At 42.1% G+C, this 14,674-nt stretch overlaps 1 protein-coding gene across 1 annotated transcript in view; it reads left to right on the plus strand.

Moving 5' to 3' along the window:
• Positions 1-3,874: 3,874 nt before the first annotated feature.
• Positions 3,875-14,674, plus strand: part of STX12 (syntaxin 12) — a 42,313-nt gene continuing 31,513 nt past the window's right edge. The window contains exon 1 of the mRNA XM_003415267.4: positions 3,875-4,107. Coding sequence (XP_003415315.1) covers positions 3,990-4,107 — 118 coding nt within the window. The 5' untranslated portion in view covers positions 3,875-3,989. The remainder of the gene's footprint in view (positions 4,108-14,674) is intronic.

The raw sequence follows: 14,674 nt of genomic DNA on the forward strand, positions 1-14,674 counted from the left end.
TTTATGTATGAGTTCAATAAATATTTGGCATGTATAAGGCACAAATTTACTGCTATGAAAGATGAACAGATGGAAACTACTTTTATTTCAAATGGAGGAAAAAAACAACTGTAACTTCAATTCCTAGGCGATAAATACCTTTACTGAACTTTACTTTGTTGTTGTTAGGTGCCGTGGAGTCAATTCCGACTCACAGCGACACTATGTACAACAGAAGGAAGACTGCTTAACCCTGCGCCATCCTCATGGTCGTTACGTTTGAGCCCATTGTTGCAGCTACTGTGTCAATTCATCTTGTTGAGGGTCTTCTGCTTTTTCGACGACCCTCTACTTTACCCTTCTCCAGGGACTAATCCCTCCTGATAACACATCCAAAGTATGTAAGACAAAGTCTTGTCATCCTTGCTTCTAAGGAGCATTCTGGCTGTACTCCTTCCGAGACAGACTTGTTTGTTCTTTTGGCAGTCCGTGGTATATTCAACATCCTTTGCCAAACCACAATTCAAAGGCATGGATTCTTCTCTGGTCTCCCTTATTCATCGTCCAACTTTCGCATGCATATGAGGTGATTGAAAACACCATGCTTTGGGTCAGGAGCACCTTAGTCCTCAAAATGACATCTTTGCTTTTTTAACACTTGAAAGAGGTCTTTTGCAGCAGATTTATCCAGTGCAGTGATGTGTTGTTTGATTTCTTGAGTGCTGCTTCCAAGGCTGTTGATGGTGTATCCAAGTAAAATGAAATCCTTAGCAACGCCAATCTTTTCTCCATTTATCGTGATGCTGCTTATTGTTCAATTGTGAGGATTTTTGTTTTCTTTATATTGAGGTGTAAGTCATACTGAACACTGTAGTCTTTGATCTTCATCAGTAAGTACTTCAAGTCCTCTTCACTTTCAGCAAGCAAGGTTGTGTCATCTGCATAATGCAGGTTGTTAATGAGTCTCCAATCCTGATGCCCTGTTCCTCTTCATATAGTCCAGCTTCTTGGATTATTTGCTCAGCATACAGATTGAATAGGTATGGTGAAGGAATACAACCCTGATGCACACCTTTCCTGACTTTAAACCACACAGTATCCCCTTGTTCTGCTCCAAAGGCTGCCTCTTGGTCTATGTACAGGTTCCTCATGAGCACAGTTAAGTGTTCTGGAATTCCCATTCTTTGCAACGTTATACATAATTTGTTATGATTCACACAGTCAAATGCCTTTGCATAGTCAATAAAACACAGGTAAACATCTTTCCAGTATTCTCTGCTTTCAGCCATGATCCATCTGACATCAGCAATGATACCCCTGGTTCCACGTCCTCTTCTGAATCTGGCTTGAATTTCTGGCAGTTCCCTGTTGATGTACTGCTGCAGCTGCTTTTGAATGATCTTCAGCAAAATTTTACTTGCATGTGATATTAATGATATTGTTCCATAATTTCTGCATTGGGTTGGATCATCTTTCTTGGCAATAGGCGTAAATATGGATCTCTTCCAGTTGGATGGCCAGGTAGCTGTCTTCCAAATTTCTTGAGATAGACAAGTGAGCACTTCCAGTGCTGCATCCGTTTGTTGAAACATCTCTGTTGGTATTCTGTCAATTCCTGGAGCCTTGTTTTTCACCAAAGTCTTCAGTGCAGTTTGGACTTCTTCCTTCACTACCATCGGTTCTTGATCATATACCACCTCCTGAAATGATGAACGGCGACTAATTCTTTTTGGTACAGTGACTGTGTGTATTCCTTTCTTCTTCTTTTGATGGTTCCTGCATAGTTCAGTATTTTGCCCATAGAATCCTTCAATGCTGCAACTTGGGGCTTTAGTTTTTTCTTCGGTTCTTTCAGCTTGAGAAATGTCAAGCATGTTCTTCTCTTTTGGTCTTTGCACATGTCATTATAATACCTTACTTTGTCTTCTCGAGCTGCTCGTTAAAATCTCTTCAGTTCTTTGACTTCATCATTTCTTCCATTCACTTTAGCTACTCGATGTTCAAGAACAAGTTTCAGAGTCTTTTCTGATATCCATTTTGGTCTTTTCTTTCTTTCCTGTCTTTTCAGTGACCTCTTGCTTTCTTCATGCATGATGTCCCTGATGTCATGCCACAACTCGTCTGGTCTTTGGTCATTAGTGTTCAGTGCATCAAATCTATTCTTGAGATGCTCTCTAAATTCAGGTGGGATATACTCAAGGTGTATACGTTGACTCTCATGGACTTGTTCCAATTTTCTTCAGCTTCAGCTTAACTTGCATATGAACAATTGATGGTCTGTTCAGCAGTTGGCCCCTGGCCTTCTTCTGAGTGATGATATTGAGCTTTTCTGTCATCTCTTTCCACAGGTGTAGTTGATTTGATTCCTGTGTATTCCATCAGGCGGAGTCCACGTATATAGTCTCTGTTTATGTTGTTGAAAAAAGGTATTTGCAATGAAGAAGTCATTGGTCTTGCAAAATTCTATCATGTGATCTCTGGTATCATTTCTATTATTAAGATAGTACTTTTCAACTTTACTTTATACAGTGTCAAATGTAATGAAAATGTAAATGAAAACATCCTCAACAGTATTTTATGAGTAAAACGTACAATTTATATAATTTTCTGTAAGACTTGACATGAAACTATGGATTGTAAGAAATGACAGGGTTTTAATAAAACAAGAGCCCCAAATGTCATGTCCTTTTCTATGAAGAAAGAAATATTCTCATAAATGCACTAAAGAAAAAGAGAGAGAGTCTTGCTTATAATAGCTCTGAGCCTGAATGCAGGCTCATTTACCCATTTGGGGCCCCTTCCCACATATGTAAACACAGGGAAGCAGCTTCCTCTTTCTCTGCCGTTCCCCACAGACTGCACAGCAACCTAGGGCAGGGCTGCTGGAGAACACAGGAAAGCACACTACCAGCTCCCCTTCACTCCTCCAGTGTCTTGACTCCCTCCCAAATCAAAATCCTACCCATGCCTTTCCTTTCACTGACAAAATGCAATCTTACTGGAACATTGAGGTCTTATTCTCCAAATTACTTAAGGGAATGATTTTTACATTTTGGGACTATAGTTCTCCAAGAAATCCCCGTCTGGGATACAGATGAAGAGGCTATTTGGGAGGGGTTTACATGGAGAATGAATTTGAGAATAAGGGGATAAACTTTAGGGCAATAGGTGATGATGGAGTTAGCTTAGTGTACAGATTTTGCAGTCAAACTTCAGTAAAGAGAATCTCTATGATCTTAATTTTCTCATCTGTAAAAAGGAAAATAATAATGCTTAGTTTGCCTGGTTACTTCAAGATTTTAAAAAATTTGTCCATTATCTATTCTGAAGATTAAAAATATAGATAGAACATCGTGACTTGCCGTGAAAAAACTTATCAACAAGTGAATTGCAGTGAGGATTCGCACATAGTAGATGCTCAATAAATATTATTTTATTGTTTGGAATTACAAGAGGGGTGGAGGGAAAAATGAAAATCGTTTGTGAACCGTGAAAGTGCCCCGCAAATACTACCAAAGCCCTAGAGTTCAGAAGTGGAGCGAGCAATTTCAGGGGCTTGGTTTCGAGGTTATCGAATTTTCCCATATTTGGGCCTGAATTCTCAGAATAGAACATAAAAGGATGTCAGGGCTGAGATCATCTGGTACAATTTTATGCAAATCGAAAATTCTTGCCGCCTGTCACTGTGTCTTTGCAAGAAACAACACCGCCACCCAAGTAGCCGCGTCCCAATTATGTGACGTCACGAGCCCGCATCCCCAACTTTCCGCGCGTCTAGTCTAAACTCGCCCCAGGCTTCGGTTTCAGCGGCGCCCGCGCGCTGCGGGGCGGGGCGGGGCGGGGCAGGGCGGACGCGTGCGCGCTGCATGGGGGCGGAGCTAGTGCGCACGCAGCTTCAGCCCCTTCCACGCCCTTTCTGTGCCCGGTTTCCCCGTCAGGTTGCCGGTCCCGTCTGACAGCTGCTTCCGGTTGGAGCACCGCGCAGGGCGAGCCGGTCTCAGCTCCTTATCATGTCCTACGGCCCCTTACACATGTACCGGAACCCGGGGCCCTCAGGGCCCCCACTCCGGGACTTCAACAGCATCATCCAGACATGCAGCGGCAACATCCAGCGGATCAGCCAAGCCAGTGAGACAGGGGACTGGGCTGGGGGGCGGGGGCCGTCCCGGGACAGGCCTGGTGAGGCTGCCGGGACGCGGAACCCAACCGGCTCTGAGACCAAAGCCACACCTGAGGCTGTCTTGGACTCTCCACGCTGGGGCCGCCGGGCTGCCATCCCCTAATCTGTCAGGCCCGACTCCCCGAGGGTCCCGAGCCGCTGCTGAAGCTCGAGTTTCTTCTCAGGAGTTCTGTCGCCACGGTGCTGAGGCCTCAACAGCACAGCTAACAGCCCTAGGGTGGGGGTGTGTGTGTGTGTCCTGGAGAGCAGTGAATGCGTGGACTTGGCGCAGTGGTCAGCCGAGTTTTTCCTGTCACCCGCTTTCCCCCTACCCACCTCGCTTTCTTCTTGGGCCAGTTTGGATCGGAGGTTGTTTACTGATTTAGGCTTTAGGTTTACATTCTGCTCAGCCACTGGCTCCTAGGAAATCAGCAACTTTCAATTAAAGGAAGTGGAGAGTGTATGTTTTCGGGTGACTTATACATAATTCTTGTAAATGAGTTGAGGGATCAGATGCGATGATTAGTATTTGAGTGAGATGACTTCTGTTTTAATGAAGAGGATTCACCAAAAACGTTTCAATTTACATTATTATTATTTTTTCGTAACAAAGGATTTGGGTATATTTTTGGGTTTCAAGCATATGAGGCTTTTGTTCTTCTTAGTATTTAGCTACTCTTGAACAAATTTGATGCACAGAGAAGTCCAGGGACTTGGCGACAATCACATAGCAAGTAAGACTTGGTAGGTAGTGGTGAAATTCAGAATGTCATTGTTTGTCCTAAAACTCCCTCCTCACCATTAGGGTCTGAGTGAGGCTGTAGCTGAATGAGTCAAATACAACCTGTATCTTGGGCCTGAAAATCAGCTCAGAGCTTTGTAAACAGGAGGTGGGCAGCAGCAACTTTACTTGGAACAAATGGTGATCATTATCGTCGCTTATGATTGTGTTTTTTTGAGCTTGGCTGTACTCTGTTAATAGGTAGAACTAGTTGGTCTTGTACTACAATTTTGTTCTATATTTTGAAGAATAATCTATCACTTTGCTTTTCAATTTAAATGGTGATTGTGGAACTTGAGAGGCAGAAAGTTTCTGATGGGAAGGGATTGAGACTGGCTGATTTGGAAGTGGAAAGAAGAATATAATCCTGTTAAACCCAGAATTAAAAAAAAAAAAAGATTAATATGACCACTGGTTAGAAAGCTCCAATTTTCTCTTGTGAGGGAGCAGTAATGCAGGTTAGATCAGAAAATTCTGGTTCAAGGCAGAAAGCTGTTGTTGAGGCTAAATCGAATTTTAATGTCTGTGTATTTGTGAAATATTCATTCAACATATATTTGTTTGAGTATCAGGCTATATAGAAAATAGAGGAACCGAAACAAAATTCTTTCCCCAGGGAGCCTGTGCAGTTCATAAACAACTGTGAAAATGGCATGGGGGTGGTGTCTGACCTCCCCATCCAACTTCACAAGGCAGGGAGGAGATTCATTGTCAGCATCAACAGCTCACGGCTGATTCATGTAAGGTGGACGTCAGACATAACTCCTCTCCAACTTTTTACCAATTCTGACACCATCCCTCCCATGGCACTTTCTACTTCTCTGCTGAGTTTGATAATTCACTGCAATGGCCATACAGAACTCACAGTTACGGAGTTTATTAGGGAAGTAACAGGTTACAACTGAGGCTGAGGAACGCTCAGGATACAGCTGTTTGATCAGGACAGCCTCTTCTCGGTTGTGCAGCAGGCAGGCCTCTCTCTGGCCCATGGGCTCACCCCCCTGCCCAGGGGCCTCTTGGGCTGGCCAGACCTCTGCCCTGCTTGGGCAAGCGTTACAAAGCTCTTTAGCTCTCCTGGTAAGTGCCCGGAGGCAACCAACTCGACTAGTAAGCCTCGGCTGAAGGCGTTCAGCTCTGGCTCCGTGGGTCAGCGAACCTAGCTCTACTGACAAGTGTCCGGAGCCACTCCAACCCGCCAGCAAGCCTCTTACCTGAGGGTGCTCAGATTTCTCGCTCAGTGGGTCAACACACCCACAACATAGTCTCCTGCTGGCCTCCTGGTTCTGCTGCCTCTGCTGCCGCTGTTTCTATGCTGCCACCCTCTTCGGTGTTACAGCTCTGTCTCTTGGTCTCCTGGTTCTAGGAGGTTCCCAGTGCAGGGACCCAGCATCCAAAGGACACTCTCTGCTCCTGTCTCTTCTTGGTGGTAGTCAGATTCCCCCTCTGCTCTGGAATTGGCTCTCTTTTAAGCTTAGCAGGGTGGCAAAACTGACCAATCCCCTCATTAGTGTCCATACACCTTATTTGCATGGTCCTACCCAATCATTGGAGCCCTGGTGGTGCAGTGGTTAAGAGTTCGGCTGCTAACCAAAAGGTTAGCAGTTCAAATCCACCAGCTGTTCCTTGGAAACTCTATACTGGAGTTCTACTCTGTCCTAAAGAGTCACTATGAGTTAGAGTCAAGTCAACGGCAGTAGATTGGGGACCCAATCATTGTGTGGGAGTCACAAAGACTATGGCTAGAAGGGCCATATTAAGTACTTCACTGCACCACAACAACCAAAATGTAAGGTTGAAAGGAATCAGTGCTATAGAAGAGGTACAAATAACATTATGTGGGTATTCAGGAGAGGGAGACCATTTTCACTTGAGAGGAATCAGGGAAGGCATTTGAGCTTGGTTGGAAAGATGGTGGTAAGGGTTTGGATTTTTGAAGGTAAAGAGGAAAGAGTATTCCAGAAAGAGGGAATAAAATGAGGAACAGCATGGTAGTGGGAAGGCAGGGGGTGTATATAGAAAAGCAGAATAATTCAATATGGCTAGAGTGATGGACTCAGGAAAGCAGTGGAAAATAGGGTTGGAAAGATGAGTTGGGGCCCAAACATGAAAGGCTTTTAGTGTTTGGGTTTAAATCCAAGTTCAAATCCAAAGGGGCTTGGATTTAATTCCTTAAGAATGTATAATTGAATGAGATATGGAACTAACTCATAACTGGAATGAGAGATACGAGTTAGGGACTGTGAGAGTGAAAAGGAAGGGAAGGATAGGAGATATTTCCTTGGAGATAGAATTGATAAGGCTTAAATAGTCCCTGGGTGATGCAAGCAGTTAAGTGCTTAACGACTAGAAAGGTTGGTAATTGGAACCTATCCAAAGGTGGCTCAGAAGACAGGCCTGGTGATCTGCTTCCAAAAAGCCACTGCCCTAAAAACCCTATGGCGCAGTTCTGTGCTGCAGACGTGGGGTTGCCGTGAGTCGCTATGAGTCAGACTCGGCTCGACAGCAACTCACCACAGTTTTTGACTGGATAAAGCCTCGAGGGGGTCATTGGAATCAACCATGATAACACTGATAGCTAACAGTTATTGAGTTCATACTGTGTTCCAGGCTATAGGAAAGATATTTTCACTGTATTATCTGGCTTAATTTTCCAATATCGCTGTGAAATAGGTACCAATAGAATTTCCATTTTAAGGATTAGGATACAGTCCGACAGAAGTTCAATAATTGCTTAGTTCATAAATGGCAGTGCCTAAATTTGAAACCAGGTCTGTCCCTTATGACCAGCAATTAGCCTTTTTCAAATTTTTAAAATTACTATTAGAGTTCTGTAGTAGCTAACACTTAAGTATACAAGTGACTTGTTTTTCCACTCTCCAGAGGAGACTCTGAAGTGGTGGGGTTTCTGCTATTCCCTTCTTGTGGTATGTCTTGTCTCCCCGGTAGATTGTTAGCTCCTCTGAGGCAGGGAACATGACTTACTCATCTTTATATTCTCAGTACTCATCTCAGTCCCAGGCATATGGGAGACTCATTCATTCACCTATTTAACAGATATTCTTTGAGCACTGGCTATGTGCCAGGTGTTGTTCTAGGTACCAGGGTAAGAGGAATGAGAAAGATGGATAAAGCCCCTGCCCTGATAGAGGGTGTGTGTGTGTGTGTGTCTGTGTATGAAGCCCTGGTTGTGCGATGATTAAGTGATCAGCTGCTAACTGAAAGGATGGCAGTTTGAACCCACCCAGCGGCTCCTCAGGAGAATGATCTGGAGATCTGCTTCTGTAAAGATTACAGCCTAGAAAACCCTATAGAGTAGTTATACTCTGTTACACGGGGTCACTGTGAGTCTAAATAGACCCGACAGCACTGAACAACAATGACATACGTATATTCCCAAGTAATAAGTGCTACAAAGAAAAATAGTGTAAAGGGATGGAGAGTGAAGGGAGAGGAGGGTGGGTATGCTATTTTAGATAAGTTGGTCAAGGAGGATCTCTCTGAGGAGGTGACGTTTTCGTAGACACCTGAAGGAAGTGAGGGAAGGAGCTGTGTGAGAAGCTATTCTAGGCAGAGAGAACAGCAAGAGCAAAGACCTTGGTGTTTTCAGAGAATAGTGAGAAGGCCAGTGTGGCTCGACTGCAGTTAACGTAAGGGTGCACCCAAAAACGTGCTGCTGCTGAGTTGATTCCAACTCATAGCCGCCCTGTAGGACGGAGTACAGCTGCCCTATAGGGTTTCCAAGGAACGGCTGGTGAATTCGAACTGTCGACCTTCTGGTTAGTGTCTGAGCCCTTAACCACTGTGCCACAGGGTTCCAGAAAAAAAAGGGTGCATAGTAGGAAAAAAAGGTCAGAGAGGTAACTGGGCATCAGATCTTATATCTTGATGCTTAATAAATTATTATTGAATTGATTTGAATGAATGTGATTTTCCTGCTACCTTAGAACTCTTTCTGCCTCTTTCCCCTTATACCATGTGGTACCACATTGTATGCCATATAGTAGTATCTGGTACCTACCACATTGTATGACTCCAAACAGTACAAGATGAAATTCTTCCCTTGGAGTTGTTTGGTGAGGAAGTAGAAATTAGGAAATTGGAAGAACGACATTGCATCTACCCAGTTAAATGACTAGTGCCTATCCCTCAAACCTCTCTAAGACGTGGCTAACATACTCAAGTATACCCTCTGAATGTGAGCTCATGGGTATATCCCACACTATATAGGCCTGCAAGTACCCTTTGAAAGTTTGAGAGAATATCTATCTTTTTTTCTAAATTGTCCAGTCACTGGCACAGGTTTGGAATTGCTGAACCCATCAGCCTGAGATACAGCAGGTCACTGTGTGGGGGTTGTTATAGGTACAGCTAAGGTTGACTGCCTGGTACAAAAGGCTGGTATCGGAATGTGTGGGGCACAGAGGAAAAATACTTGGCTTTGTCTATTGTAGAAGGGAAGGTCTGGGGAGTATTGCAAGGTCAACTATAGGGAAAAGCACAACAGCCTCAAAGTTAACTATTTTAGGAGATTCAAAAACAACATTTCTGTTCCTTACATTGATAATTTATTGATATGTTTTTGTTTCCTAAAATAACAAAAAGTAATTGAACTTCTAAAACTGATTATCATGAAATCCTGCGGATTCTTCTTTCGAAGTTATTTTCACATTTGCCCCTTGCTTTTTATTTCATTGCCACCCTCTTAAATCTTTATAATCTCAATACCTGTATGCCAACAGCATACTCTAAGCTAGTGTCTCTCATTGTACTCTTTCCCCATTCTATTTTATCCTGATAATGTGGATGAGCATAGCAGTGATGTATGTCTAAAATCCCGTTTTCATTACGCCACTCGCCTCAAGAGCTGACGGTGACTTTCTGTTGTCTACTGCATCAAATTTTAACATTCCATTCTCTCTGAAATCTTAACCCACACTAGTCATACTTTGTACTCCTCCTCAGCCTTTGCTACAGGCAGGCTATTTTTCTTAATGTTCCTGGACGCTGTTTTTGCTCGAGTTCTTGCGCATCCTGTTCCTCCTATCATTACTATCTGTCCTCTCCCTGTCTTCCTAGCTCTCTAAATTATACAGATCCTTTGAGTTGTGCTTAAATCCTTCCCCTTGTAATGAAGCCTTCCTTTGCTTTTGAAACGTAAAGGAAAGTCACAGAAGAGCATGGGCCTTAGGGTTAGCAGATCTGGATTGAGCCTCTGCTGCTGCGTGTACTGTTAACCTTGGGCAGGTTATTTTCCTTTTTTCGTCTGCTCCCTTAGCTGTAAAATGAATAGAATTGTTAAAGAGGAATGTTTGAAGTTTTCTGATATAGTGCTGGTACACACAGTAGATATGCAACAAAAGTGATACTACCTGTTGAGCACTCCCCCGCCCCCCCCCACCACACACACGTTATAGTTTAGCAGTTAGGTGGGTAGGTACAGGAGTCAGACTCAATCTTAGATCTGCTTCTTACTAGCTATATAAACATATTACTTTACCTGTCTATTTCTGTTTCCTCATTTATAAAGTGGAGTTGATAATAATGTCTACTTCATCAGGGTGTGAGGATTAAATGAGGCAATTTATATAAAGTGCTTAAAATAGTGTGTGTTAGTCATCTAGTGCTGCTATAACAGAAATACCATAAATGGGTGGCTTTAACAAACAGAAATATATTTTCTCACAGTTCAGGAGGCTAGAAGTTTCAATTCAGGGTGTCGGCTCTAGGTGAAGGCTTTCTCTGTTGACTCTGGAGGAAGATTCTTATCTCTTTGAGCTTCTGCTTCTGGGCAATTTTGAGGTGGCTTGGCATCTCACTTGCCTATCTGTGCTTATTGCTTTCTTATTTACTCTCTTTTATATCTCAAAAGAGATTGACTCAAGACACCCCCTACATTAATCCTGCCTTATTAACATAACAAAGAATCCATTCCCAACTGGGATTTTAAGCACAGGCATAGAGGTTAGGATTTATAATACATAATTTTCGAGGACACAATTCAATCCATAACACTATGCCTGTTGCACACCTGTTGCTATTGAGCCGATTCTAACTCATATGGCATAAGTGCTATAGAAATGGTAGCTATTTTTTTTTCTTTGGATTTGTAAGCATTTTCCCCTCACAGTTTAGCACTTACTTATATTGTGTTTCTTCATATAATTCATGCTTTTTGACCTGTCATAACATCTAGAGAGATGACTATTAGTTTTGTGGGGCTAGAGACCATGCATTATATATTTCTCTTTAGCTACAGTGCCTGGCACAGCAGTGGATATTATTTAGTTGGCATTCAATTTGAAATGGAACTCATACAGATCAATATCCTAGGTATTAGTGAGCTGAAATGGATTGGTATTGGCCATTTTGAATTGGATAACGATAGGGTCGCTATGAGTCAGAGTCAACTCGACGGCACTGGTACTGGGTTCTGGGGTGGTCTACTATACTGGGAATGACAAATTGAAGAGGAATAGAGTCTCATTCATCATCAAAAAGAACACTTCAAGATCTATCCTGAAGTACAATGCTGTCAGTGATAGGATAATATCCATACACGTACAAGGAAGACCAGTTAATACGACTATTGTTCAAATTTACACACCAGCCACTAATGGCAAAGATAAAGAAATTGAAGACTTTTACCAGCTTCTGCAGTCTGAAATAATCAAACATGCAATCAAGATGCATTGGTAATTACTGGTGAATGAAATACAAAAGTTGGAAACAAAAGGATCAGAAAGTTGGAAAATATGGCCTTGGTGATAGAAATGATGCTGGAAATCGCATGATGCTGGAAGTTATAAGACCAATGACCTGTTCAGGGCAAATAACCTTTTTTCAACAACATAAACTGCTACTGTACATGTGGACCTCACTAGATGGAATACACAGGAATCAAATTGACTACATCTGTGGAAAGAGATGGTGGAAAAACTCAGAATCATCAGCCAGAACAAGGCCAGGGGGCGACTGCAGAACAGACCATCAATTGCTCATATGCAAGTTCAAGTTGAAGCTGAAGAAAATTAAAACAAGTCCAGGAGAGCCAAAGTAGGACCTTGAGTATATCCCACCTGAATTTAGAGAGCATCTCAAGAATAGATTTGACACATTGAGCCCTAGTGACCGAAGACCAGATGAGTTGTGGAATGACACCAAGGACATCATCAATGAAGAAAGCAAAAGGTCATTAAAAATACAGAAAAGAATAAAGTGGATGTCAGAAGAGACTCTCAAACTTACTCTTGAAAGTCGAGTACCTAAAATAAATGGAAGAAACAATGAAGTAAAAGAGTTGAACAGAAGATTTTAAAGGGCAGCTAAAGAAGACAAAGTAAAGTATTATAATGAAATATGCAAAGACCTGGAATTAGAAAACTGAAAGAGAAAAACATGCTTGGCATTTCAGAAGCTAAAACAACTGAAGAAAAAACTCAAGCCTCGAGTTGCAACATTGAAGGATTCTATGGGCAAAATATTGAATGACAAAGGAAGCATCAAAGGAAGATGGTAGGAATACCGAGTCACTGTACCAAACAGAATTGGTTCATGTGCAGCCATTTCAGGAGGTAGCATATGATCAGGAACCGATGATATTGAAGGAAGAAGTTCAAGCTGCACTGAAGATATTGGCGAGAAACAAGGCTCCAGGAATTGATGGGATACCAACTGAGATGTTTCAACAAACATGCAACGCTGGAAGCACTCACTTGTCTACGCAAAGCAATTTGGCAGACAGCTACCTGGCCAACTGACTAGAGGAGATCCATATTTGTGCAATTCCAAAGGAAGATGATTCAGCAGAATGCAGAAATTATCAAACAGTGTCATAAGTATCACAAGCAAGTAAAATTTTGCTGAAGATCATTCAAAACTGTTTCAGGAGTACATCAGCAGGGAACTGCCAGAAATTCAAGCTGGATTCAGAAGAAAACGAGGAATGAGGGATATTATTCCTGATGTCAGATGGATCTTGGCTGAAAGCAGAGAACATGAGAAAGGTATTTATGTGTGTTTTATCGACTATGCAAAGGCATTTGATTGTGTGTATCATACAAATTGTGAATAACATTATGAAGAATGGAATTCCAGAACACTGTATTGTACTTTTGCAGAAGCCATACATAGACAGTCAGTTGTTTGAACAGAACAAAGGGATACTGTGTGGTTTAAAATAAGGAAAGGTGTACATCAGGGTTGTATCCTTTCACCATACTTATTCAGTCTGTATGCTGAGCAAATAATGCGAGAAGCTGGAGTATACGAAGAAGAACATGGCATCAGGATTGGAGGAAGACTCATTAACAACCTGCATTATGCAGATGACACAACCTTGCTTGCTGAAAGTGAAGAGGACTTGAAGCAGTTTACCTATGAAGACCAAAGACTACCGCCTTCAGTATGAATTACACCCAAACATAAAGAAGATAAAAATCCTCACAACTGGACCAATAAGCAACATCATGATAAACGGAGAAACGATAGATGTTATCAAGGATTTCATTTTACTTGGATCCACGATCAATACCCATGGAAACAGCATCCAACAAATCACATGATGTATTGCATTGGGCAAATCTGCTGCAAAAGACCTCTTTAAAGTGTTAAAAACAAAGATGTCACCTTGAGGACTAAGGTGCTCCTGACCCAAGCCATGGTATTTTCAGTTGCCTTATTTTTTTTTTTTTTATATGCATGGGAAAGCTGGACAATGAATAAGGAAGACTGAAGAAGAATTGATGGCTTTGAATTATGATGTTGGTGAAGAATAGTGAATATACATGGACTGCCAGAATAATGAACAAATCTGTCTTGCAAGAACTACAGCCAGAATGCTCCTTAGAAACATGGATGGCAAGACTTTGTCTCACATACTTTGGACATATTATCAGGAGGGATCAGTCCCTGGAGAAGGACATCATGGCTGGTAAAGTAGAGGGTCAGTGAAAAAGAAGATCGACCCTCAATGAGATGGATTGACACAGTGGCTGCAACAATAGGGTGAAACATAACAATGACTGTGAGGATGGCACTAGACCAGGCATTGTTTTGTTCTGTTGTATGTAGGATCACTGTGAGTCGAAAGCTCAACTTGACAGCACCTAACAATAACAGCAATATGTACTTAATTGATTTTATCATAGCTAAGTACATTTTGTTTTACAGCCTTGAGTTTGGTAATAATGATAGCTACCCTTAGTTGGGAAACCCTGGTGGCGTAGTGGTTAAGTGCTACGGCTGCTAACCAAAGGGTCGCAGTTCTAATCTGCCAGGCGCTCCTTGGAAACTCTATGGGGCAGTTCTACTCTGTCCAATAGGGTCGCTATGAGTCGGAATTGACTCGATGGCACTGGGCTTGGGCTTGACACTTAATTGAGTCCTTTTATATGCCAGACACTGTGTTTTAATTTTGGTTTTATGTTATTTCATCCTCACAACAGCCAAATGAGTGTTACCTTGTTACCCCTATTTTTTAGGTAAGGAAACTTAGGCATAGAGGAGTGGAACCACTTGCTCCAGATCATGCAGCTAGGAAGTGGTGAAACCAGGAATCTGACATAGACAGTCTTAACTCAGAGTTTTTGTTCTTAACCACTATGTAATCACAAAAGATTATACCTTTGGAACTTAGTATTCATCTTCAGTTTAGAGCTTTACTTTTGAAATACAGTGGCTATTTTTAAAAAGTCGGGTAATTTTTATTGTAGCTATATAAAAACAGAATATAAACCTGTCAGAGTAAGACACTGAGA

This window comes from Loxodonta africana, chromosome 3 (assembly GCF_030014295.1).
Source record: "Loxodonta africana isolate mLoxAfr1 chromosome 3, mLoxAfr1.hap2, whole genome shotgun sequence".
Classification (NCBI taxonomy): Eukaryota; Metazoa; Chordata; class Mammalia; order Proboscidea; family Elephantidae; genus Loxodonta; species Loxodonta africana.